This window comes from Pinus tabuliformis, chromosome X, assembly GCF_031772625.1.
Source record: "Pinus tabuliformis cultivar Carrire ecotype Pingquan chromosome X, CPIR1, whole genome shotgun sequence".
NCBI classification, from domain to species: Eukaryota; Viridiplantae; Streptophyta; class Pinopsida; order Pinales; family Pinaceae; genus Pinus; species Pinus tabuliformis.
Window position 1 is genome coordinate 37,740,153 of NC_142308.1, and position 25,435 is coordinate 37,765,587.

Here is a 25,435-nt window from a genome sequence, read left to right on the forward strand (position 1 = left end):
GAAGGAAGGAGGCACTAGAGCCTATCCCCCCTTAGTGACAACTTCCTGAACTCCAACCATAAATCGAAGTTTAGTGAACTTCGCCTCTGTGAGAGCCTTTGCAAAGATGTCTGCAACTTGATCATCTGTTGAACAATATTGCACTTCAAGAACATGGTCATAAATGAGCTTTCTGATGAAGTGCATGTGCAGTTCAATGTGTTTGTTGCGCTGATGTTGGACTGGATCTTTGCATAGTTGAATGGCACTCTGATTATCACACCAAAGTGTAGTCGGATGCTGCTGCTGAAAGCCAAACTCTGATAGGATCTAACGAAGCCACAAGGCTTCCTTACTAGCTTCTGCGGCACCACGATACTCTGCTTTTGCTGAAGAAAGAGAAATGGCACCTTGTTTCTTGCAAGCCCATGTAATAGGTCCTGAACCAAGAGTGAACACATAACCTCGAACATAACGAAGTATTCTTTTAGCTTCTTTCCAATGACTTTCACGTGGGTTTTGCATAAACCGAGCAACATGGCCAACAGCAAAGGAAGGGTCAGGACGAGTATGGGTTAGATACAAAAGTTTTCCTACAAGTTGACGGTATAAGGTAGCATCAACTTCAGGAGAAGTACAAGTGATTGAAAGTTTGACTCCAGACTGAAAGGGAGAAGGGGCTGGCTTACAGTCTTCCATGTGAAAATGGCGTAGAATATCACAGGCATACTTGGATTGGGAAAGGGAAATACCTTCCTTGGATTGCAAGACTTGAAGACCAAGAAAATAATGTAAGTGTCCTAAGTCTGTCGATTCAAACTTCCTTTTAAGGCTAGACTTCACATGTTTTATAAGGTTGGGATCTCAGGATAATATCATCAACATAAAGAACAAGAATGATAAGAGACTTGCCCACTTTCTTGGTGTAGACAGTATTGTCAGAATGACACCTAGAAAAGCCATTTTCTAAAAGAAAGTTATCCATTTTGGCATACCAAGCTCGAGGAGCTTGCTTGAGACCATAAAGGGATTTCTTAAGCCGACATACAAGGCTGGAGTCTGTTTGTATAAAGCCAATAGGTTGTTCCATATAGATTTCTTCATGTAAGTCCCCATGCAAGAAGGCGGATTTAACATCCATCTGATGGACTTCCCATTTGAAAGAGGCAGCAAGGGAAAGAACAAGGCGGATCGAGTTCATTTTGGCAACAAGGGAGAAGGTTTCAGTATAGTCAATTCCTTCAACTTGTGAAAAACCCTTAGCAACAAGACGAGCTTTATGTTTATCAACTTTCCCATCTGGTCCATACTTGGTTCTGTAAACCCATTTGCATCTAACAAGTTTTCGTCCCTTTGGTAGAGGAACAAGATCCCATGTATCATTTGCCAATAATGAATGATATTCTTCATTCATAGCTGCTTCCCAATCTGGATGGCTTGAAGCTTCTGCAAAGATGTCAGGATCATAATTCACTGAAGCTTGAGCCAGTAAAGAAGAGGCTCTCTCGAACTGAGAACGTGTACGTCACTGATCTGTAGGATCACTAGCAAGATCACCTGCTGCATCCCAAGTAGCACGGACCCATTTTGGAAGCTGAGGAGCTGAAGGAGGATCCTGAGAAGGTGGGGGAGGATTTTCATCCTTGCTTTCATCATCTGAAGAAGAAATATTTTCAAAAGTAGAAGAGATAGGGAGAGGTGGCACATCCGCCGAACTAGGCTTGCAGGCCGATATATTTTCAGCAAACTTTACATCTCTTCTAAAGATAACATTTTTGGACTTAAGTGGAATAAGTCTATATCCTTTGACATCTTCAGAATATCCAACAAAAATACATTTTTCACTCTTAGGTTCTAAAGCTTTATGTTTCTCATCTGGAATATGGGCCCATGCTTCACTTCCAAAAACACGAAAGTGACTTACATCTGGTTTGATTGAGCTCCATGCTTCTTTTGAAGTGATATTCTTTAAAACCTTAGTAGGAGTGCGATTTATTATGTAATTTGCATAGTTATTTGCTTCTGCCCAATAATTAAGACTAAGTCCTTTAGATTGAAGTATACAATTAGCCATTTCCTTTAAGGTGCGATTCTTCCTTTCAGCTACACCATTTTGTTGTGGAGTATATGGAACAGTATGTTGCATTTGAATTCCATTCTTAGTGCAAAAGTTGATGAATGTGTTTTTAACATATTCTCCGCCATTATCATATCTTAGCTTAAGAATTTGATGTCCAGATTGTTTTTCAACAAAGGCCTTAAAGGCCAAGAACATGTTAAATACTTCACTCTTGAGTTTCAAGAAGTATACCCAAGTGCGTCTGGAGAAATCATCAATGAAAGTTAAGAAATACTTGTAGCCAGAGAATGAAGCAACTGGAAGTGGACCACATAAATCACTATGCACGAGCTGTAAAGGGGCTGAGGCGTGCCAAGAGGCACGTTTTTCAAAACTATCCCGATGATGTTTTCCGAGTACACATCCGGAACAAACACCATCTCTGCAAGATACCATTGGAAGACCTGTCACCATATTTTCTTTACATAGATTCTGAAGAGAGCGATAGTTTAAGTGACCAAATCGTTCATGCCAAAGTTTGCTCACTTCATCATTATGAGCAACAAATACTGAGGGAAGATTTGATGACCCAAAGTTGTGAAACTTATACAACCTTGTAGAATCATCAGCAATGCCAGTAGCTAAAATCTGTCTACGATCTCTTAGGTCCTTAATTACAACATCGTGAGGTGAAAATTCAACGATTTTACCTTCACCTGAATGGGTTATCTGATATACAAATAGAAGGTTGCAGGATAAGGTTGGAACACATAATACATCATTAAACTGACCATTGTCTAGATGAACAGTTCCAGTCCCTACAACACTAAGAGATCTATCATCACCAACATATATATTTTTGGTGTTACAATCATTTAGAGAAGAAAACATGGCTTTGTTTCTGGCCATGTGATAAGAAGCTCTAGAATCAATGAGCCACTCATGAGAATGAGAAGAAGAAGATACATTTAGTGCATAGCCAGACCGAGATGCTTGACAACCACATGCAGAAAGTGCCATTCTTGAAGATGAAGTTGAAGTTGAAGATTGCTCCAAATGGATGTTATGCTTCTTCATTGCTGCTTCCAAGGCTTCCATCTTCTTAAAGCATTTGGATTCTAAGTGGCCTTCTCGATTACAAAAGTTGCAATGTCTATCAGTCTTCTTCCATTTGTTTTTATTTGTCTTATCATTTTGTTGAAATGATTTTTCATTTTGAGGCAGAAATTGCTTAGGACCCTTGTTTGGTTTAGGGCCATTCCTTTTAGGATACGACTTCTTAGGATTCTTTGAATTTGGTTGCTGCTGGGTGGCTAACGCTTTCTTAGAAGAGTTTCCAAGATGAAGAAGACCAAGGTGTAAGAGTTTTTCTTGTTCTCTTATTAAAGAATCACAAAAGGAATCAAAGGAAGGGGACTTGTAGGTTTGTCCTTGAGAAATGAAGGCTTGTCTTGTAGAATGGAAGGTGGAAACAAACACAGAATAGGCTGGTCCCAACTTAGTAAGAATGGAGTAGATAAGGCTACTATCTTCTTTCTTAACCTTAACACCTTCCAAGAGAAGTCTAAGGGTCTTGAACTTGGACAAAAAATCTTCAATGCAAGAAAAATTATTGGGGTCCAATGTAAGCAATTCATTTTCAAGTTGATGGGCTTTAAGTTCATTTTTAATTCCAAAGACTTTAGTAATCTGTTTCATTGCTTCATCAAGAGTATCAAGTTCTGCAATATGGAATCTAAGATCTGGAGAAATAGACATCCCTATCAACCCACGTGCTTGGTCTTGCCTATTTTCCCATTTAGCTGCCTTGTCTTCATCTTTCGGTTTGGTCTCTTGGCCTGTGGCTATTCTGTAAAGACCTTTACTTCTAAGTAAATCCACAATGTAGGACCACCATTGGAAGTAGTTGGTGCCGTCAAGAATAACTTGGCATGGACTTTCCATTTTAAAAAGAACTGAAGCTATAGATGCTAAAACTAAGTGTTTCAGTGGAAAGACCTCGAAAAATTAGGCTGTTTCAAAAAAAACGGTTCTGAAAATGGCTTCCGGATGAAGAAGTTATGGCTTTTTGAAGAAAATTTGATGAAGTCGCCGACGAAGTGCGGGAATGTGCGGAAATGAAAAATCCGCCCTCACAAAATGGAGACTTGAACCCAAGACCTCTACTCTCATAAATTAGCTTTGCACCAAGTGAGCTATACAAAAAGAGAGAGAGAGAGGGGGGGGGGGGTGGTTGATGCTTTGGGTTGCGTGCTTACTTTGAGAAAGCTCTTTTTCCCTACAAAACAAAAAACACAAAACCCAACACGGACATACAAAAAAAACGAACCTTGCGGCTCGAAGTTAGCTTTAGCCGGAAACTAAATATTTTGAAAAACGAACCTTGCAGCTTGAAGTTAGCTTTAGCCGAAAACTAAATATTTTCCTCAATGTTTCTGATTTTCCGAGTTCACACTAAGGCGCAGCGGAAAAGAGCATACGCATGAGAAAAATCCTTCCTTTCTGTTTCTGATTTGCCCAGATCGCATAGACTCGCAGGGCAAAGAGCATACACAGAAATGAAAGGTATAGATCCGGTAATAAAAAAAGCTAAATAAACCGAAAACTGAAATAAACAGAGAGAAAATAACTGTAAACTGCAAATAAACATTGTATACCTCCAGATCTTAAAAATGACGCAGCTAGGGCTACCGGAAACCTTTTCACGTGAAACGAAAGGGGTTCCTCACTAGAACAAATGCTCCCAACACAACAGAGCAGTCCTCTCGGCCCGAAAGCAGTCAGAAATAGTAGATCTAGGAAACAGTAGTTGGATGTAGTTCTACCGGCTTCAGATTTGGATCACCAACGGACGCGGCCCTCAAATAGCTTTGATACCATGTAGGAATTTACAGGGTAAGTTCCTCAGACAGAACACCAAAGGACACCGCTCACAAACAGATCGCAGATCAATACACCAGTATTTTTGACGTGGTTAAAACCCTCAAAGAGGGAAACAGTCCACGGCCTGAGCCAACGCGGCCACTTCAGGCAATTTATTAATAAAAGAATGAAAATTTACATATGCTTCTCTCATAGATGGTTAACCTACAAATGACCCTCCATGCTCTTTAAATAGAGATCATGGACCAATCGGGTGTTAAGCCACGGATCAAGTGTCGGCAATACCGAGGAGAGAATGAACCGTCGGATCACTACATATCGTGACCATCGAATTGTAAGTTACAAAATGTACATAGTAAAGAAACACACTTTACCTAACTCTATACTAGACCAAGTTGTACTTAACTATTTCCTGTGTCGGAATATCCTAACATTTTTACAAGGGATGAAATGTACCATTTTTTAGAACCGGTCTACTACTACCATCACCAAATCATAACCCCGTTGCATCCTTGGTAGACCCAAGACAAAATCCAAACTGACTGAGTCCCACGGTCTACTCGGAATGGGCAATGGTGTGTAGAGTCTCGTATTCTGACTGTGTCCTTTTGCCAACTGACACACTTTACATCTGGTCACAAATCTATGCACATCCCTTTGCATTCTTGGCCAATAATAAAAATGGCTGAGCTGATCTAATGTTTTGTCTATGTCGAAATTCCCGGCTAGACCTCCACTATGCTTCTCCCGAATGATATTCTCTCTCATTGAACAATCGGGAATGCATAACTATCCCCCTTTAAACAATAGCTTCTCCTGCAAATTATAGTCCAACCATAGACTATTGTTTCTCAGCAAAGGATTCTGAAAGGCTTCATAAGCCTCTTTGAAATCTGCGTCGGTCTGATACAAGTCTTTCAAATGCTCAAAGCCTAGCACTTGTATCGTACTCTCCTGCAAGAGCAAGGCTCTTCTGCTCAACGCATCTGCCACCTTGTTGGCCTGCCTGCTAATGTGTTTCAACACAAAAGTGAAACTCTGTAGATATTCAACCCACTTAGCATGCTTGTGATTCAGATTATGTTGTTGCATCATGTATTGCAGTGCAGAATTATCAGAAAATAAAACAAACTCATTTCCCAACAGATAGTGTCTCCAATGCTTCAGTGCTTGGACGACAACATAGAATTCTTTGTCATAAGATGAATACTTCTGCCTGCTCTCATTCAACTTCTCGCTGAAAAACACAACAGGTTTGTCTTCTTGGCTAAGTACAGCTCCAATGGCCGTACCGCTTGCATCACAACGAACCTGAAAAAGCTTATTAAAATCTGGCAATCTTAGGATTGGTCTTTCTGTAATCTTCTTCTTCAGTAGCTGAAAGATCTTCTCTACTACCTCGGTCCAAAGAAAAGGCTGACTTGCCTTCTTTATTGTATCCAACATAGGTGCGCAGATCTCACTGAAATTCCTTATAAATTTACGGTAAAAACTTGCTAGCCCATGAAAACTACGTACCTCAAACAGACTTTTTGGGGATGGCCAGTTAATGATTGTTGCAATCTTCTCTGGGTCCATCTTCAACTCGTTTTCCGCAATCACAAAGCCCATATAAACCAGTTCTCTTTGAAGAAAAGTGCATTTTTTCAGATTTATCAACAGCTTATTTTGCTGCAATTTTTCCAGCACACTTCGAACATGTCGAAAGTGTTCCTCCTTCATCTTGCTGAAAATTAATATATCATCAAGATACACTATTACAAACTTTCCAATGAACTCTTTCAGCATTTCGTTCATCAGTCGCATAAAGGTACTAGGGGTGTTACTTAATCCGAATTACATTACTAGCCACTCATATAGCCCTTCATTAGTCTTGAAGGCTATCTTCCACTCATCCCCCTCCCTAATTCGAATCTGATGATAACCACTCTTCAAATCAATCTTCGAGAAGTATGCTACCCCGCTCAGGCATTCCATCATATCATCCATCTGTGGCAGTGGAAACCTGCACCTGATGGTAATCTTATTGATGGCCCTCGAATCTGTGCACATTCGCCATTCTCCTCCTTTCTTGGGAGCGAGAACTGTTGGAACTACGCAGGGGCTGAAACTCTCCCTTATCAGCCCTTATCCAGCAATTCCTGCACCTGTTTTCTGATTTCCTCGTTGTCTTTGGGGCTCATCTAGTATGTTGCCTTGTTCAGTAGACTTGCTCCAGGTATAAAGTCAATGTGATGACTTATACTTCTCTTAGGAGGCAATTTATCTGGTAAATCATCCACTACAATGTCATTGAATTCTTGCAGCATTTTCTGAATTTCTGCAGGCAAATTTGACACTTTTGTGTGTAACAACACCGATTTTTCCCTTCTCACAGTAGCATAGTTCACTTCAATATCTTCAATCTGCTTCAAAAATTGTTTTCCACCCATTAATAACACTTTCGTCCCACTTGTTTCTGTTGTCTCCTCCTCCTTGATGGGCACAAGTGTGTGCTTGATCCCATCTTTGACAAACTTGTAATAGTTTGTCTTCCCATCATGCACTACCTTCCGGTCATACTGCCATGGCCTTCCTAGCAGTATATGACATATGTCCATTGGCATAATATCACAAATAACCTTGTCCTTATACCTGCCAATATGGAACTCAACTTCACACTGTTCGTCCACCAACAACTGATGGCCTTTCTACAGCCACAATACCTTGTACGAAGTGGGGTGCTTCAGCCGTTTCAAACCCAACTTCTCTACCATCTCTGTGGCAACCAGATTATCTGTGCTCCCATTGTCGGTAATCAACTTGCAGCGTTTTCCGTGTGACTTACAAACTGTTTGGAATAATGCCTTCCTTTGAGTTTGTTCAGTTGTTTCCTTGGCTAGTTTTAACAGCGCTTTATTCAGAACCAAAGCTTCCCCTGTTTTCAACACATTTTCTGCTTCCTGGGGAGGTGCCTCTGCTTCCTCTGCCTGGGAAACATACGCTTCTCTTTGACCAGCTTGTTCCATTTTAGGACACTCAAAAGATCTGTGCCCCCACTTGTGGCACCTGTAGCACTGATAGGCAGCTCCTCTGCCTCGGCCATTCCCTCTTCCTCACTAATATGGCCTGCCACCTCTAGTGTTGTCTCCTTTTTTTGTTGTCCCTGTAGTTTTGGAACTGCTGCCCTCTTCACTATTATTGGCAGTTCATCCTCTACCATAGGATTGTCCTCTTCCTCTGCCGGTTCCCCATCCTCTCCTAGCATTTTGTTTTTTGGTGATCTTCTCCTCTGCCTTCATGGCACTCTGGTAAGCTTCCTCTATATTTTTTGAGGAAAGAATGCTGATTTCATCCAATATTTCCAATCTCAGACCATTTACATACCTTGCTGTTTTCTCCAGGGTGTCCTCTGTGTAACCAGCTCTTAAATTTACCTAGTAGAATTCTTCAGTATATTCTCTCACTATCATCCCTTTTTGCCTCAAATTTTGCACTTGCCAATGTAGTGAAATCTGGTAGTCTTTGGGCAAAACTCTACCCTTCAACTTGGCCACCATTCTTGGCCATTTATTTATTGGAAACTTGTTCATCCTTCTTCTTTCTGCTTGGACACTATCCCACCACAAGGCTGTGTGTCCCTTCAGCTTTGTTGCAGCGAACTTAACTCTCCGATCTTCACTGACTTCTTCACACTCGAAATATTTGTCGAATTCGTTGATCTAGTCCAACAGAACTTCTGTGGACAAGCTGCCATCGTAATTTGGAATCTCTGGCTTAGGCTTGCTACTAGCCAATAGGATCGACCTCAACAATCTCATTTCTAGCCCTTCTTCATCCGATCCATCTGTTGTAGCTATGGCTTCTTCTTCGATGTCATCTCCTACCTCCGGATCCCTTCTCCTCCCTGCTTCAATTGCCAGGATATTTGTCTATTAGCATTTATGTCAAAGTTATTGTTGGTACGCTGGTTGTACTTGCGTCAATTTCCGCCTTCCCGCTCGTTGGTTTTACCAAAACCCTCGTTTCATTTCACTTGGTCATTTCCTAGTTTCTCTCTATTGTGATGAGGGTTTGTGTGCTCAGCCTGCTAGCGACTGTGTAGAGCTTGGCAGTAACGCTCTGTGTGCGCCCAGCTATGGATTCCTCCACCTGGTGGCGAGGTATCTCCGCCCACACTTGCAGTTTCGTCGTCTGGTTGCCTGGGCACTGTACTGAAGGCTTCGTCGACTTCGTGAGAGGGTTTATGTCGTTCCTCTATTGGCTCTTTAATCTTCTGCATGGTTATTATGCTTTCCTCTGTTCCCTTATCTTGCTCTGTTACAATTTTTCTGGTTAGGCTTCCTGTTTTGATTCTCTGGTTGATGTATGAATATTTCAATGCTCTGGAAGGTCGCAGTCACAGTGGGCTTCCTCGGCTTCGCTCAGTCTTGGAAAAGTAAGTTCACTCCTCCATGCTATAGCTTGTCTCCTTCATTTTTCTTCAACACTAACAGCAGTCACCCCTTTTTCTGCACAGTTTTCACTGTTGACTGTGGCTCAGTTGGGGTTTCATTCCTCCAATGCCAATACTCTTCAAATAAGTCAACTCTTTTGGTTTTGCTTGTCAATTTTTACTTGTAGGTTGTTCTCGGCATACAGTTAGCTGACATGGCTCTGCTGGTTCTCTGTGGCAAGTTGGGGGTTTGCTCCAAGCTTGGTCTCCGAATGGTCACCACCCAATGACACCGGTAGGGTCGTTCTCTGCTGTTGTTACTTGTTTGTTGTATTACTTTCTCTGTCTCATCACTGGGAAAGTCCCAGTACTCCTCTATTTAGTTGTCCTTCGTTTTCAAGTGACCTTGGCTTGGTTTGTATGTAATCTCGCCTGTTTCTTTCGGGCTCTGGATACTTGTAATTTATTCGGCCTTTGCTATTGTGACCGACTAGGGTTCAACCCTAGCTTTCGGGGGTTAACTATTTTGTTTGGTCTTATTTTGTATTTATCGAGCACTCTGAACTGTTCTTTATGTATGCTGGCATTATAGTTATAAATGATGAATTAAAAAGAAAGTTTTGTGGAAAATGGGTTACCTCTGTTTTGGATTTCGTTCTTCAGCAGTTGTATTCTCGTTCTGTTCAGAACTGGCTCGTAACTGTTGTCTGCTTTCATATATTTGGGAACTGTTGTTATTTTTACCGAAACTCCGTGCGGTAACACTCATTATGGCTTCTTTGTTGAACTTAGTAGCTATGTCTCTGTTTACTAGAAGGAATAGATGGAAACACGCAATACTGTTTAATTTACACACACAGTAATTTAGAGGGAAGAAATAAATAACAAGGACAGACTATTTGCAGATGGATTCAGATACTCAGGTGTTTGAAAATTATTTTCTCCTTTTTGTATTCATGTTCTCATGCATTGAACCCCTTCAAAATGTATTACATTGGTTTTTGTATTGTATTCAGACAGCTATTCGAATTGTTCATAGTTATCCTTTAGTTTCTTTGATAGTTACATAATTGATAATTATTTCGGATTTTCTTGTGCTGTAGGATTTACAATATATATATATATATATATATATATATATATATATATATATATATATATATATATATATATTTATATTTAAATGAAAAGACAGTTGTAAGATAGATTAGTAAAAAGACAAAACAATGTGACGGTAATGACCCTAACCCAACTGCATTGTTCCTAATATCCCTTAACTAATAATGAAATAAAAAAACTAGTTCCTAGACACTGTTTTGATCAACAAATGTAAATTAAACTAAATGACAATGAACCTGTCCTCCTTAGCTGAGAACAAACACCCGATCATGGTACCCTTAGCTAGATGCTCATGCATCACTATGAATATTTGATCCAAATTCCAACAAAAAGTGATCTTCAAACCTCTTTTTTCAAAACTTAGCTATGATTTCATGTTGATAGATCAGGAGGCTTACGATTTAGATTAAATTTCTCTTTACATGATAGTTATTTGTGATTTTGTTGGCATTTTAATTATTATGTTTTCCTTCTTTCATCAAGAAATTACCATAACAAAAACATGAAGATCACAGAAGACAAAAGAACACAAGATATAGGCTCCAAGCTAGGGAAAAACCCCTTGAGAGGGAAAGCCCAAAAAAATTATATTCTTATAGAATCATATCAAAGTTAGATATCCAAGACCCATGACCCTTCTAGATGCTAACTCGAACCTTCCTTCTTCATAGCGAATTCATCAACAAAAAGAGACCAATAGCATATTTATCATTGAAACAGACCTTAAACAAGAGATACATCAAGGCAAAACTTCCATAAACTCAAGCTCATGAAGAAACCCTTTTTCTAGATTTCGGCCTTCCTTCCTTCTGTGAAATTTCATATCAAATCAGGTGAATTATGTGTGTCCAAATGAGCTCAACTCTCCTTTTTTTTATACTATCCAAAGGGGTTCGAATAGACATGTCCATTGGGGCAATGTCGACTTGATAGGTAGAGCGACTTGGCATCTAGAGGAGTTTTTGACCCAAATTACATATTTATTTATTTTTTCATTTTTCTTTATAATCGAGCAAATAGTAGTTTGACTCAACAAATCCTAGAAGCATGAAGAACAATGATTATCTAATAATAATAATAGTAATTATTATTATTATTATTATTATTATTCTACATAAAATATACAATGATATAAGTATGAAGATCATTATGAAGACTGAAACTAGTTATATTTTCTAACAAGAGGTTGTGTCATTATGATTTATAACGAGCACTCAGATTTTCCCTTGGCCTAGATATAATGAGGGATTATGGAAATATGCAACAAGGTAGGCATAGTGGGTCCCACTAGTGTGAGTTGAGGTGGTAGGCACCACAATGGCTTGATGTGTCCATGTGGATGCTATGTTGGACCATAAGTGGAATGACAGAGCCATGTAGGTCATGTATGAGTGTGACATGGTAGTACTTGCTAATGTGGCGAGGGTTAAGGATCTAAATTTCAAATGGGCATAACTTTCAACACCATAGTCAAATTGAGATAAAAATTATATCACTGAAAATCTCTCGATGAGTTGAAAGTGATGGTGTTGTCCAAAGTGAACTTTTTACACTTTAGGTGAGATGAAATTTTATAACTCCATCTTCATAATGATACCATGGAGGTTGGGTTAATTCAAAGTAACGCATCCATAGCATGTAGGAGTGAAAGGTGGTGGTAAGAATTGTTACAGATTGTTATGCTCCCCACCTAGGTTCAATTCTTGCAAACGACACGTTGAGATCATAACGAATAACAAAAAATGTAACAAGAATAATGAGGGGTTAAACCTAGGATTTTGGTTTGGTTGGAGAAATAGATTAAGTAGTTAGTAGTGTTATGAGGGTGTTCACAAATGAGCTTAAGTAGCTAGTAGTGTTGTGAGGGTGTTCACACATCAGCTTGAATTTATCAGTTAGTAATGTTTTTATTTGTTTTGAATAACTCTTTAAGGGTAATGTGAGGCTTAAAGGGAGTTTTAATATTCTTTTTATTCAATATATTGGATAAACAATCAACGATACCATGAATGTATGAGGCAAATAATTTTTTTTTACCTTGAGACATAGAAGATAAATGATTTTTAAGCTTTGGATGCAAGATTGTCCATAAAACTCTATTACTTTGACAAAGAGAATAACCATTTAATTAAAGAGTTGTATTTGATTTGGCTCATTTGTTGTTTAAATATTAAGGGGTAGAGATTTGAATAACTTTAAAAATGAGAATTTTAAGAATAATAATTTTTTGAGTGACGTGATGGTGGAAATTAGTATCAAAATATTTATTGATATAAGGCTAAATTTTTTCTTTATCTTTTTCTTTTCTTCTTTCTTTCTTCTTTCTTCTTCTTCTTTTTTTCTTTCCTAAATTTGAAAAAAACCCATTAAATTAATAAAAAAGTGTTATTTGATTTTCTCCACAATCTTATATAAATATTGAAAATCTTATTATCATTTAGTCTTCTTTAATTTATCTCTTATACTTAAATATATTTTCTATATATATATATATTGAATATCTTATTATCATTATAGTCTTCTTTAATATTATCTCTTATACTATATATATATATATATATATATATATATATATATATATATATATATATATATATATATATATATATATATATATATATATATATATATATATATTATAGTATGATAGATTAGAAATCATATCAATAGAAAAAATTAATGCCTTTTATCTTAAATGTCTTACATACAAAAATATTTGCTCACCAAGACTTCATATGCAATACATTATGCTAGGGAAATTCCAAGTGAAGTAGAAAAAACATAAGTTAACTCAAATCATCAAGAGGATGTGGAAATATTAGTAGTGCCTAAAATGGTTGGATTGGCCATAGGTGCAGGATTTGGTTTGTTACAAAGTTGCCCCTCAATGCTAGCCAATTACTCATGTTCTTCCACCCCTAGTGGCATTACATTGTAATCTCATTATCTTTAATCTTCTCTGGTATATTTTTTATATTGAATGTATGTTTTACTTAATGGATAATATTAAAATTGTTGAAAATGCAGCAAGAAAATCTAGTTTTGACTTTGCCTTGGTCAAACTAGATTAAAATTCGAATTTCAATTTCAATAGAATACTTGGAGGTAGTTAACTAAGGTGACATGGCTCTTGTCACTCTATTAACTCAGTAATTTTGAGTTGGAGACACTTGAGTTCATTTCTACATGATTGATTGCTAATTTGTAGCAATCTATTTCAATTAATTTGTGTTAGTTTAACTAGTTCTAATTGTCAAAAGAACTAGTGGGGGTCAAGTTGTGGGTGTGTAACTTTTTCCACACTGATATATCAATCAGCCCAAAATAATTCTTGTGTGCATAGAATTCGAGTGACCCAGTTGAGATTAGAGTTGAAATGAAATGTGCTATTAGTTGTAAATTATTCCAAGTTGTACAAGTGGTGTATGCAGTCAAAGAATTGGCCTATGGTAATTGCGCAATTCCTTGGTGTGAAATTCCTAAATAATAGGGGAAATCTACCAAGGAAACAGGAGTTTGGGAAGGCTTGAAATTGGCTACGTGTTAGGCCAGGTTCATTCAGTCAGGCAAAGGGATAGACTATACTAGTGCAGGGTGTGCTCAAGCTTGAGCAAGCATTGTATTTCTTCTCTATTCTATGATTAATGCAATACAGATAGTAAGGGGTTTTGAGCAGTTGCTTTCCCCTAGATAAACCTTTGTGTATGTGTGATGTTTCCTTTTGCATGTCAATGATTCTTGTTTTAGATGTTGAATTAACTTCCGCGTATGAGTAGAGTATCTTCAAGTCTTATGATTTAATAAATTTCATGAGCATTTTTGAATCTACACATTAATTTATACATGGTATCAGAGCTGGAATCACTATAGAGCAAATATTTCGAAGTTCTCATTGCAAGAGGTTTGAGGTCGCAGATTAGGTTACAAGTTTTCTTTAGGACTGAGAAGATGGCTTTCAATGGACTAAGGCTCGAGTATGCCCTTGAGGGAAGATGAAATTATGTTACATGGAAGGACCAAATAAAGGCAATACTAGAGGATCGGGTTGAATAATTCATTGATAATGATATTTTGGAACCATCAACAGTTGATGCTTAGAATCTCGAAGATTGGAAGAAGTGTGTTGCCAAGGTGAGGAGGATCATATTGGAAGGATCATGATACCATATTGTCTCTAATATCCACGATAAAGGACTCTAAATGCAATGTAGCAAGCATTGACAGTTTTGTTCCAGAATAGTAGTGACCACAAGAAATTGGCACTCAAGGACCAACTTCGAAATATCAAGATGCAGAGGAATGAGACCATTCCACAGTACCTGAATAGGTTCACATAGTGTCGTGATGAACTTGGTCAAGTTGGTGTTACTGTATAAGAGGATGATTCGGTGAGCTTATCCCTTTTATGCCTTCCCAAGAGCTAGAATATCTACCAAGTTTCAGTGAACAGGAGGGAGAAACTGCCAAATTGAGAACCCATTTGGTCCAATTTGGTACAAGAGGAGATAAGGCAAGCACAAGAGATGGACCTAATCCAAGGGTGAGGATCAGGAGAAATGTACCTTGGCTATAAAGGCAAAGAAAGGGAAAGGGAAGAAATCCCAATCCAAAGCAGATTTGAGTCAAGGGGGCAAGAAGAAAGGCTTCTCCAGAATTAAGTGCTTTCATTGTCATGAACTCAGGCACTATGCAACAAAGTGTCCACACAAAAAATCAAGCAAGAAGACTGCAAGAGGAGAAGTGGGTGAAGCCTTGGCTTCACATTTTGAACTTGATTTTACCCTCATTGCATGCATGGCAAGCACAATGATGGGTAGTGTGTGGTATCTTGACAGTGGTGTCTCATTCCACATGACGGAAAACAAAGAATTTTTTAGTGACTTGGAGGAGAAGGATCTCCAGATGCACATCGAGAAGGGATATGATGGAAGGTATAGCGTGACTGGTATTGGTACAGTTACTTTCCAGAGGAAGTCTAGCTCCCCACTCAGGGTCAAGGGTGTGATGTTTGTACCGAGTCTAAAGAATAATCTAGTTTCTATATTTGTGTTGGAGGACCATGGCTACGATGCGATATTCAGCAAAGGGAAGGCTTCCCTGAGACATATCACCAGAAGACAAGTGAAACAGATCGAGGTTCGAGTGAAGAACCATTACAAATTAGATGTAGAATACTATGCAGAATTGAGCACAAAAGCAGAGAAGGTGTAGAGCCAAGATGTCAGTGAATTGTGGCATAGAAGACTTTGCCATTTTCATCATGGCACTTTGAAGACCATGCAAAAGATTTCTATAAGCCTCCCCAAAGGAGCACTAGAGCAGCATGATACATGAAAAGGGTGCACGTTAGGTAAGTACACAAAATCAACCTTCAATTATTAGAACAACAAGGTGCATGCAATCCTTGAAAGGATCCACCCTTATGTCTATGTACCTTTCTCGACAACCTCCACTGCCAAGCACATGTATTATGTTATATTTGTAGATGATTTCTCAAGAAAGTACTAGATTTACTTCATGCAGAAGAAATATCAGACATTCTCCAAATTTGTTGAGTTTAAAGCACTTGTTGAGAAAGAGACTAGCAGGAAAGTGAAGGCTCTCAGGAGAGATAATGGTGGTGAATACATGTTGAATTGGTTTAAAAATTTTGTGCAAAGGAAGGCATTCGACAGGAGTTGACAGCACCTCATAACCCACAACAAAATGGGGTGGCTGAGAGGAAGAATAGAATTATTGTGGGAGTAGCACGGGCGATGTTGCATGACAAAAGCCTGCCTCTGCACTTGTGGGCTAAAGCATGCAACACAACGGTCTATTTCCAGAAAAAGATTCCTCACAGGATTCTTGACATGAGTACACCAGAGGAAGCTTTTTCAGGGAACAAACCATATGTGTCACACTGTAGGATCTTTAGATCATCATTTTACTATCATGTTTCCAAGAGGCAAGGAAAAATCTAGAGTCGACAACAGAGTTGGGCATATTTGTGGGGTACACAAAAACTCCTCACAACTATCGTGTGTACTTGTCATCCCTTAGGATGAAAGTGGTCAGATGGGATGTGAAATTTGATGAGAAGGCAATGGGGTTTTCTCTTGAGAGGGAGATTTAGTTGCAGCCTGATCAACAACTTTTGGCTCCAAAGGAAGAACCTCAAAAAGTTTTGGAGCAGCCACAAGTAGAGGATCAAAGAGTGGAGACACCCACTCAAGCAAAGACATCCAGACAAGGAAGGAAGTGGGCCAAGGAAGCTGACATATTATTGCAGTATGCTAGAGAGAATGTGGGAGCACCCACATCACAACGCATGCAAAGGAGATCACTGTATCGGTACACTAGCTACATGGCTATGATGATCAAGCTTGTAGAGATAGAGCCATCCTCATTCGTGGAAGTTGTAAAGCAACCATTATGGGTTGATGCTATGGTAGAGGAATATCATTCCATTGTTAGAAACAATGTATGGAAAGTGGTCCAAAGACTAACAGATAAATCAATGGTTGGTTCATGATGGATTTACAAGGTAAAGCATGCAACACACGAGAGCATAGAGAAACACAAGGCCCTATTTATGGCCAAGGGGTTCTCTCAAGTGGAGGGAATTGACTATGAGGAGACCTTTTCTCCAATAGCAAGGTACTCATCCATCAGGTCAATTCTAGCACTATTAGTGCAGATGGGGTGGAAGATCCACCAGATGGATGTGAAGACAACATTCCTCAATGGAGTTATTGAGGAGGAGGTGTATATTGAGTAGACAAATGGATCTAAGACCTTTCATAGAGAGTTGCATGTGTGCAAACTCAATCGAGCATTCTATGGACTCAAGCAAGCACCGATGCTTGGTATACCAAGATCGACAACTATCTCACCGGTTTGGGCTTCACCAAAAGTGAAGCAGATGCAAACCTTTATCACATTGTGGTAGAAGGTAAATTATTGATTATTGTTTTATATGTCAATGACTTGATCCTTACTAGTGATGATCAACAAAACAGATCTTTCAAGGAGGACCTTGCAAGAGAGTTTGAGATGCACTTCCTTGGTTTGGAGGTATGGCAAGGAGATGGGGAACTATTTGTCTCTCAGGGAAAGTATGCCAACGAGATACTTTAGAGGTTCCCCATGGACATGTGTAAACCCATGGAGACTCTTCTAGCAAGAAACTGGAGGAAAGAGTATGTTACTTCAGGTTAAGTAGCGGAGGCTACCATTTACAAGCAGCTTGTGGGTTCACTCATGTATTTGGTGAACACACGACCATACATGTGTTATGCAGGTAAAAAAATTAGTCAAGCAATGGCTAAGCCAAGAAAACTATATTGAAAGGAAACAAATCATGTATTGAGATACCTTAGAGGCACTACTCAGTTTTGTCTTTGGTACAGACGAACAGAGGGAGTGAAGCTGCAAGGCTTCACAAATGTAGATTAGGCAGGGAATCCATCAGATAGAAAGAGAAATCCATGAGGAATTTTCAATATTGGGTCCGCAAAAGTTTCTCGGTACAACAGGAAGTAGATATTTGTGGCCTCATTAGAAGTTGATTACATGGTTGCAATTCAAGCAACATGTGAGGCTATCTAGATGAGAAAGATTCTTGTTGGGTTATTTGGTCAGAAGATGGATCCTACAGTGATTTACTATGACAATCAAATTTGTATCAAACTCTCTGAGAACCCAGTATTTCATGATTGCTCCAAGAATATCGACATCCGGTATCACCATCTACAAGATTGTGTGTAGAGGTGGTTCATGTTGTTGTAGTACATTCCGAATAGGAACAAGATGTAGATATTTTGACAAAGGTTTTTTCAAGAGGAAAATTTGAGTTTCATAGAAGAAGAATTGGGGTATCTTATGATCCCTTTCTTGCTAAGAGGGAGTGATGAAAATGTAGCAAGAAAATCTAGTTTTGACTTTGCCTCAGTCAAACTAGATTAAAATTCAAATTTAAATTTTAATAGAATACTTGGAGGTAGTTAACTGACGTGACATGGCTCTTGTCACTCAGTTAACTCAATAAATTCGAGTTGGAGACACATGATTTCAATTCTACATGATTGATTTCTAATTTGTAGCAAACTATTTCAGTTAATTTGAGTTGTTGTCAGTTTAACTAGTTCTAATTGTCAGAAGAACTAGTGGAGGTCAAGTTGTGGGTGTGTAACTTTTTCCACACTAAGTGATCAGCTAGTTAACTAATCAATCAGCCCAAAATAATTGTTGCATGCAGAGAATTGAGTTACCCATTTGAGATTAGAGTTCAAGGGCAATGTACCATCAGTCGTAAACTATTTGAAGTTGTGCAAGTGGTGCATGCAGTTAGAGAATTGGCCTATGGTAATTGCGCAATTCCTTAGCGTGAAATTCCTAAATAATAAGGGAAATTTTCCAAGGAAATAAGAGCTTGGGAAGGCTTGAAATTGGCTAAGTGTTGGGCTAGGTTCATTTAGGCGGCCAGAGGGATAAACTATTCTAGTGCAGGGTGTGCTTAGGCTTGAGAAAGCATTGTATTTCTTCTCTATTCTTTGGTTAATACAATACAAATAGTAAGGGATTTTGAGCAGTTTCTTTCCCCTAGATAAATCTATGTATGTGTGATGTTTCCTTTAGCATGTCAATGATTCTTGTTTTAGATGGTGAATTAACTTCTGTGGATGAGTATAGTAGCTTCAAGTCTTGTGAATTAGTAAATTTCATGAGCAATTTTGAATCTACACATTAATTTCTACAAAAATGTAATTTCCCCCAGAAGAGTTTTATAGTCCAATATGGAAGAAATGTTGTAATGACCAGTAAAAATGAAACGTTAAATCAAATAATAACAATAATAAAACATAATTTTAGCTCAATTTATTAAAAAAAATATTAAAATAATTTAAATTACTTCTATAAAAAATAGCATATCACATTAAAATAACGCATAGTCTAACTGGTAGATGAAATGACCATTTTTTGGGCATTTTTCTTGGTTAATTTTGCCCAAAATCTAGTTGATAATTATAAGAATCATAAACTTAAGTTGTTTAATTTGCAAAGTTTAATTGCCTCCAGGTTTTTAAGGGTGTTGAATTCATTTATTCATTTAAAAGCACATTTTAAACAACAAGAAACCACAATTTTAGTAGAAATTGCATTGCAAGATTCCTATAAAAAAAAACCATTTTGTCTTAAAATGAATTTAATAATAATGGTTCATATTCTTTTTTTTTTGTAAATCTAAATTCTATTGATTTCAAAAAAGCGTTTTACATCAGGATACTAGACTATTAGCACAAAAACACTTTACATTTTTGGTGTTAAACACTAGATTGACTCATGGGTTTTTCCTTTTTACCCTTTCTCTTTCCTACTTTAGTCCAACCTCTAGAGTTATTAGCCATATCTATAGGTGGAGTTGTAGCCTTGATATTTTAAAGGGATCCATAGTAGATGATTCTGATCTACCTATTATTTCTTTCTCACTGTCTAAGTGATCAGACTCATGGGTGTGCTTTTTCCCACTAACTGTTGACACTATCATCGTTGAATCCTTATCATTTACCTTTTTCGTCAGGGACTTCTCTTCAAATGGATGAAAAGGTGCCACAAGGTGTTGAACCAAATCTGTAGAGGCTAGGTTTTCTTGGGATGACTTTTGTTGTTGCACGTCGCCCTTCATAATATCTGCGAAATTCTTGGAGCCTGAAGTAACCTTTGGATCCCTCCATCCTCGACCAGGTTTCTTTGTCGCATGGTTCTCGTACGCCCATTTTTAGTAAGGATACAAACTTTGAAAGTGTTTAGGTTGTTGACAGGTTCTACACCTAAAATCAGTGTTTTCATAGTCTAGAGGTTGGTGAAATTCTTTACCCTCACACATGAAGATAATTTGACTCGGTAAACCTTCATTGAGATCCACTTCTACGCATATGAAAAAAAAGTGATGATCCCTTGAGCCAATCTATCATTGTCTAGCTTAATGAAGTGACTTATTGAGTCTCTGATATCTACTAGGATCTTTGACCAAATCTAGTGAAGAGATAAGTTTGGGAGCCTTACCCAAAATGGAATGGCTAGAGATTTCATAGTATTCAGATTGAATTCCAAAAACTATAGTTGAACCAAAATACTAGCTCGGTCCCAAAACTAGGGTCCGTGGTCAAAAACCTTTTTTCGATCTTCCATATTTTTAAAGATAACCACGAAAAATCCTTTCGAATAGAAAAACAACTCCACATTTTGGGACTAGTTCTGGTGAACCTAATCCCAGAGGGAAGATGATGAGGGTCAATACCCATTAAAGTGGCTTTAATCTCCCTTTGTTTTTAGTCTACTACCCTGATCTTCGAGAGAGTAGCATTCATTGAAATTTTTGGAGTGTATTTAGATTGTTCAACCACAACAGCTTGACCTGAGAGTTCTTTTGGAATTTGAGAATTGGAACTGGGATTAAGGGCCTCTTTAAAGGATTTAATCTTTGAATCCAAGGCTTGTCCCCTACCCTTGGCACCACCTTTTAGACATTCATGTTGGGTGTGTATTATATTCTTTCCACGCATCTAGATTTTTTTTTATGCGGACCCAAAAATAGTTGGGCGGACCCAAGGATGGGGGGTGAACCCAAAGATGGTAGGCAGACCTACCCATGGTTTTGCGCATGGTTTTTTGGCACAATGGGTTTTTCCAATTGTATTTGTAGATCCGATCAAGGGAACTATGGTTATGTTATAATACAGGGTTATGTTCTAATACGGTTATTGTAATATTGAAAGGAATATAATGAAAAATCAATCTGGTATTCTTGGTTTTGGGATCCAGGGCAAAATATTCATGTATATTTATTTTATGTTATCGTCGTTGTATATTTTTTTGTTTTAAGAATTCGTTTGCAAGGAATTTCTATACATGGTGAAAACTTACATTTGGTATCAGAGCAGTTTCAGCTTCAAGGGGATGCCTTTGTTGCTAAGGGGTTTTTACTTCGGCCTGTGGTAGACCTTGTTACAGTGAGAGATCTGCAAGATCGATTCTTGTGGTGAAACGAGATGGAGAATAGTGGAAATATAGAGATCAAGAAATTCTATGGAAAAAAGTTTCGAGTTGTGGAAGCTCAAGATGGAATATCTGTTCATGATAGAGATTAGTGGATCCTTGTAGATCCAGGTATGACACCAACAGGATTTTCAACAAAAGACTGGGAAAAGTTAGATCAAAAGGAGAATAGCACAATACGATTGTGTATCTCAGATTATGTATTGTTGAATGTATCAGGGAAGCTACGGTAAAGGATTTTTTGGACAAGTTAGGAACTTTGTATCAATCTAAGTCTTTGGTGAACAAATTGTTCTTGCAAAAAAAAATGTATAACTTGAGGATGAAGGACAAAGACTCAGTGATAGAGCATCTGAATGCCTTTCATATTGTGGTAAGCCAATTGTTATCTGTTGATATTAAAATTTCAAATGAAGATAAGTGAATCAGTTTGTTGTGTTCTCTACCAAGCTCATGGGATAGATTGGTTTTTTCCATAGGTATAAATACAACTGTAACCTTGAAGTTTGACGAAATAGTATCATCCTTGTTGTCAAAGAAGATGAGGTGGAAAAATATGAAGACCCATAATGGAGATGCCTTGTTTGTGAGAGGACAGTCCCAAAACATAAACAAAATAAGTCCTCAAGTGGGAGATCTAAATCTCCAGGAAAACTTGTAAAGGTATGCTAGAAATGCGGAAAATAAGGGCACTACAAAAAGGATTGTAGATCTAAATATCCTGAGAAAGGAAATGGATCTAATGATGCTCCTAAAGCAGAAGCGAAAACAACCTTAAACGAAGGTGGGGATGTGTACTTGACTTCTTCTTCAAGCACAAATGTAGATCATAAGGCATGGTTGATTGACTCAGGTGCATCATTTCACTTCACTCCTCATAGGGAGTGTTTTTACGAGTATGAGAAATATGATGGTGGTGATGTCTTCTTAGGGAATGATAGGAAGGCAAAAATCATAGGACGTGGAAAATTCAAGCTGGAGTTGCAAGGTGGAAGGATTAGAACACTTCCTAGTGTTCTGCATATTCCTGCATTAACCATAAATCTAATTTTTGTAAGAAAGATGGATGATGTAGGTGTAAAAACCATGTTCGAGAAAGATACATGCAAGATGGTTTGGGGAGCACTGGTATTGATGTAAGGAGTTTGGATTGGAACTCTATACAAGCTTATGGGTAGCACTGTTATTGATGGGTGCAATAGTTATGTGGTTACTAGAAGTGGAGCTGAAAATATAGTGATCTCTGGAGAAAAGAACATGCTATGGCATCTAAGACTTGGACACATTGGAGAGAAGGGCCTTTGAATATTGCATGGTAATGATATGGTAGAAGGTATGTCTAATTTCTCTTTGGATTTCAATTTCTATGAGCATTGTGTATATGGGAAGGAAAATCGATTGAGTTCCCCTTTGGTGCTAAGATGGCGAAAGGGATATTAAATCTTGTGCAGAGTGATGTGTTTGGACTTGTTTTGGTTCCATCTATGGGTAAATTTGTGTACTATGTCTCATTTATAGAAGAATTCTCGAGGAATACATGGGTATATTTCCTTAGGAAGAAATCTAAAGTATTTGATAAGTTTAAAGAATTTAAGGCTATAGTGGAAAATCAGATAGAGAAGAAGATTAAGGTGTTGAGGACTGATAATGGTGGAGAGTTTTGCAAGAATGAATTCGAAGAGTTCTGTAAGAAGTGTGGTATAGCATGACATAAGACTACTCCATACACACCTTAGTAAAATGGAGTTGCAGAAATAATTAACAAGAAGTTGATGGAAAAGACAAGAAGCACGCTCAGTGGTGCCAGGTTAGGACAAGAATTTTGGGCAGAGGCAGTGGAAACTACATGTTACTTGTTTAAAAAATCACCTTCATTGGCATTGGAGGACAAGACTCCACATGAGGTATGGATTGATAAGAAACCCTCTCTTTCACATCTTAGGGTATTTGGTTGTGATGCATATGTACATGTTCCAAAGAAGAAAATAACCAAGTTGGATAGTAAATTTGAAAGTTACATCTTTATTGGGTATAAGGATGGTTTAAAAGGTTATAAGATTTGGAACCCATAAACAAGGAAGGTTGTGTACACCTGAGATATGGTGTTTAGAGAGTTTAAATATGTTATTAAACATGAATTCCTACCAAAGGAACTTGAGAATATAGAGTTTGAGCTAAAGGAGGAAGAATGAGACTCTATAGTAAAACAAGAATCAAAAGAGGAAGAGTTGCACACTCTAGTTTTGAGGAGATCGGTTCAAGAGAGAAGGTAGCCAGAGAGGTATAGTCCATTTGCTTTCCGTTCAAAATTTTCTTTATCTATTATTAATGATGATCCCAGAACCGTCAAGGAGGCAGTGGATTCAAAGGATGGAAAACTCTGGAAGGAGGCCATGGTTGAATAAATGACATCCTTGGAAAAAAAATGAGGCTTGGGATTTAGTGGAGTTTTCGGCTAGAAGGAAAGCCATTGGCAGGAAATGGGTGTTTAAGAAGAAGATGAATTCATAAGGCAAGGTGGAGAAATACAAATCTCGGTTGATAGCAAAAGGTTATTCCTAGGTGTGAGGAATTGATTTTGGTAACATTTTTTCTCTTGTTGCCAAGTTAGCTTCTATTAGATTACTTTTATTTGTTGTTGTTGCTTTTGATTTTGAGGTAGAACATATGTATGTGAAGACAAAATTTCTTCATGGGGATATGGAAGAAGAGATCTACATGAAGCATCCAGAATGCTTTGCGGTGAAGGGTAAGAAAGAACTCGTATGCAAGTTAAAAAATTCTTTGTATGGGTTAAAGCAGTCACCAAGGATGTGGTAATGTAACACCCTCTTCCCACATCTACCCAAGTAACCAACCAACTGGGGTAAACATGTGACGAGAGGATACTATGATATGATTCAACCTCCTAGGTGACCTTAAGGAAGTGGAATTGACAGAAACACATCAAACATACCTTCCACATCAGCAAAAACACTCCCAGGAGCCATCCCAACCACTCAAGTATCATGCCCTTGGGTCCCACTGAGTTTTTAAGCTATTAAACCTCTTGACGCTCACAAGATATGAGCATGCCAGTGTCTAGAGAGCTCCAGATGCTCCCAAAAGATTGCATGCCTACATCCAGGGACTATTTCCAATAGACCTGTGATAGAGTCTATGGGTTTTAAGGCATTTTTCAAGCCCAAAATTCCGGCCACTGCCCATAACTTGTTGTAACTTTCGAAATCCATTAAACACATGATGAAAAGACTAATAAACCAAAAAATAACTCCAGCACTAGACCTGACCATCCCAACCGAAACTGACAAACACTTGGCATCAATGCAATCTACATGTGTAAACAACAAATTTAAGCATAGGGGTTTAATACTTATATGAGAACCACTAAGAAGCATTGTTTCCTTATATAATTTGCTACATTATTATCTATTAGGTCATAGATACATTTTTTATCCATTTACAAATAGAAACATGAGGAGGGCCATACATCATCACTGTCAGAATACATGCTCATAACCAGCAACATAATAACAAAAATACCATGAATACATCAACCATAGAATCCACATATAAACCAGTACATTTACACATGAAAAACCAAGGGAATGAATTTCTCATTAATGAATGTAGAAACCAACCGGGGATGGGACTACCACGTTCCACTTGACCATAGATTGGTTGAGCCAAATCTCTCTTCAACCAATCACCCTTGTGCCATATTCCAAGCATGAATGTGGGACTCATAACCAACCAAAAAGAACCAAATAAGCATGGATGCTACCAGAGTTCTCCACCTACACCATGAGGAATTTTAGTGCCTCCTAGTCTCTCAGGCTTTACCGTAATCCACTGTCCGCTCCAGGGATCATTAGGCCCTACACCGAGACCCACTCTCTAGGATTTACGTACATCCCATCCTAGGACTACTAGGCCCAATG

At 38.2% G+C, this 25,435-nt stretch overlaps 1 protein-coding gene across 1 annotated transcript in view; it reads right to left on the bottom strand.

The window, feature by feature from the left end:
• Positions 1–8,622: 8,622 nt before the first annotated feature.
• The window catches only part of LOC149138222 (uncharacterized), a 37,406-nt gene continuing 20,593 nt past the window's right edge, over positions 8,623–25,435 (bottom strand). The window contains exon 3 of the mRNA XM_089450290.1: positions 8,623–8,807. Within this exon, the coding sequence (XP_089306416.1) occupies positions 8,623–8,807 (185 nt within the window). The remainder of the gene's footprint in view (positions 8,808–25,435) is intronic.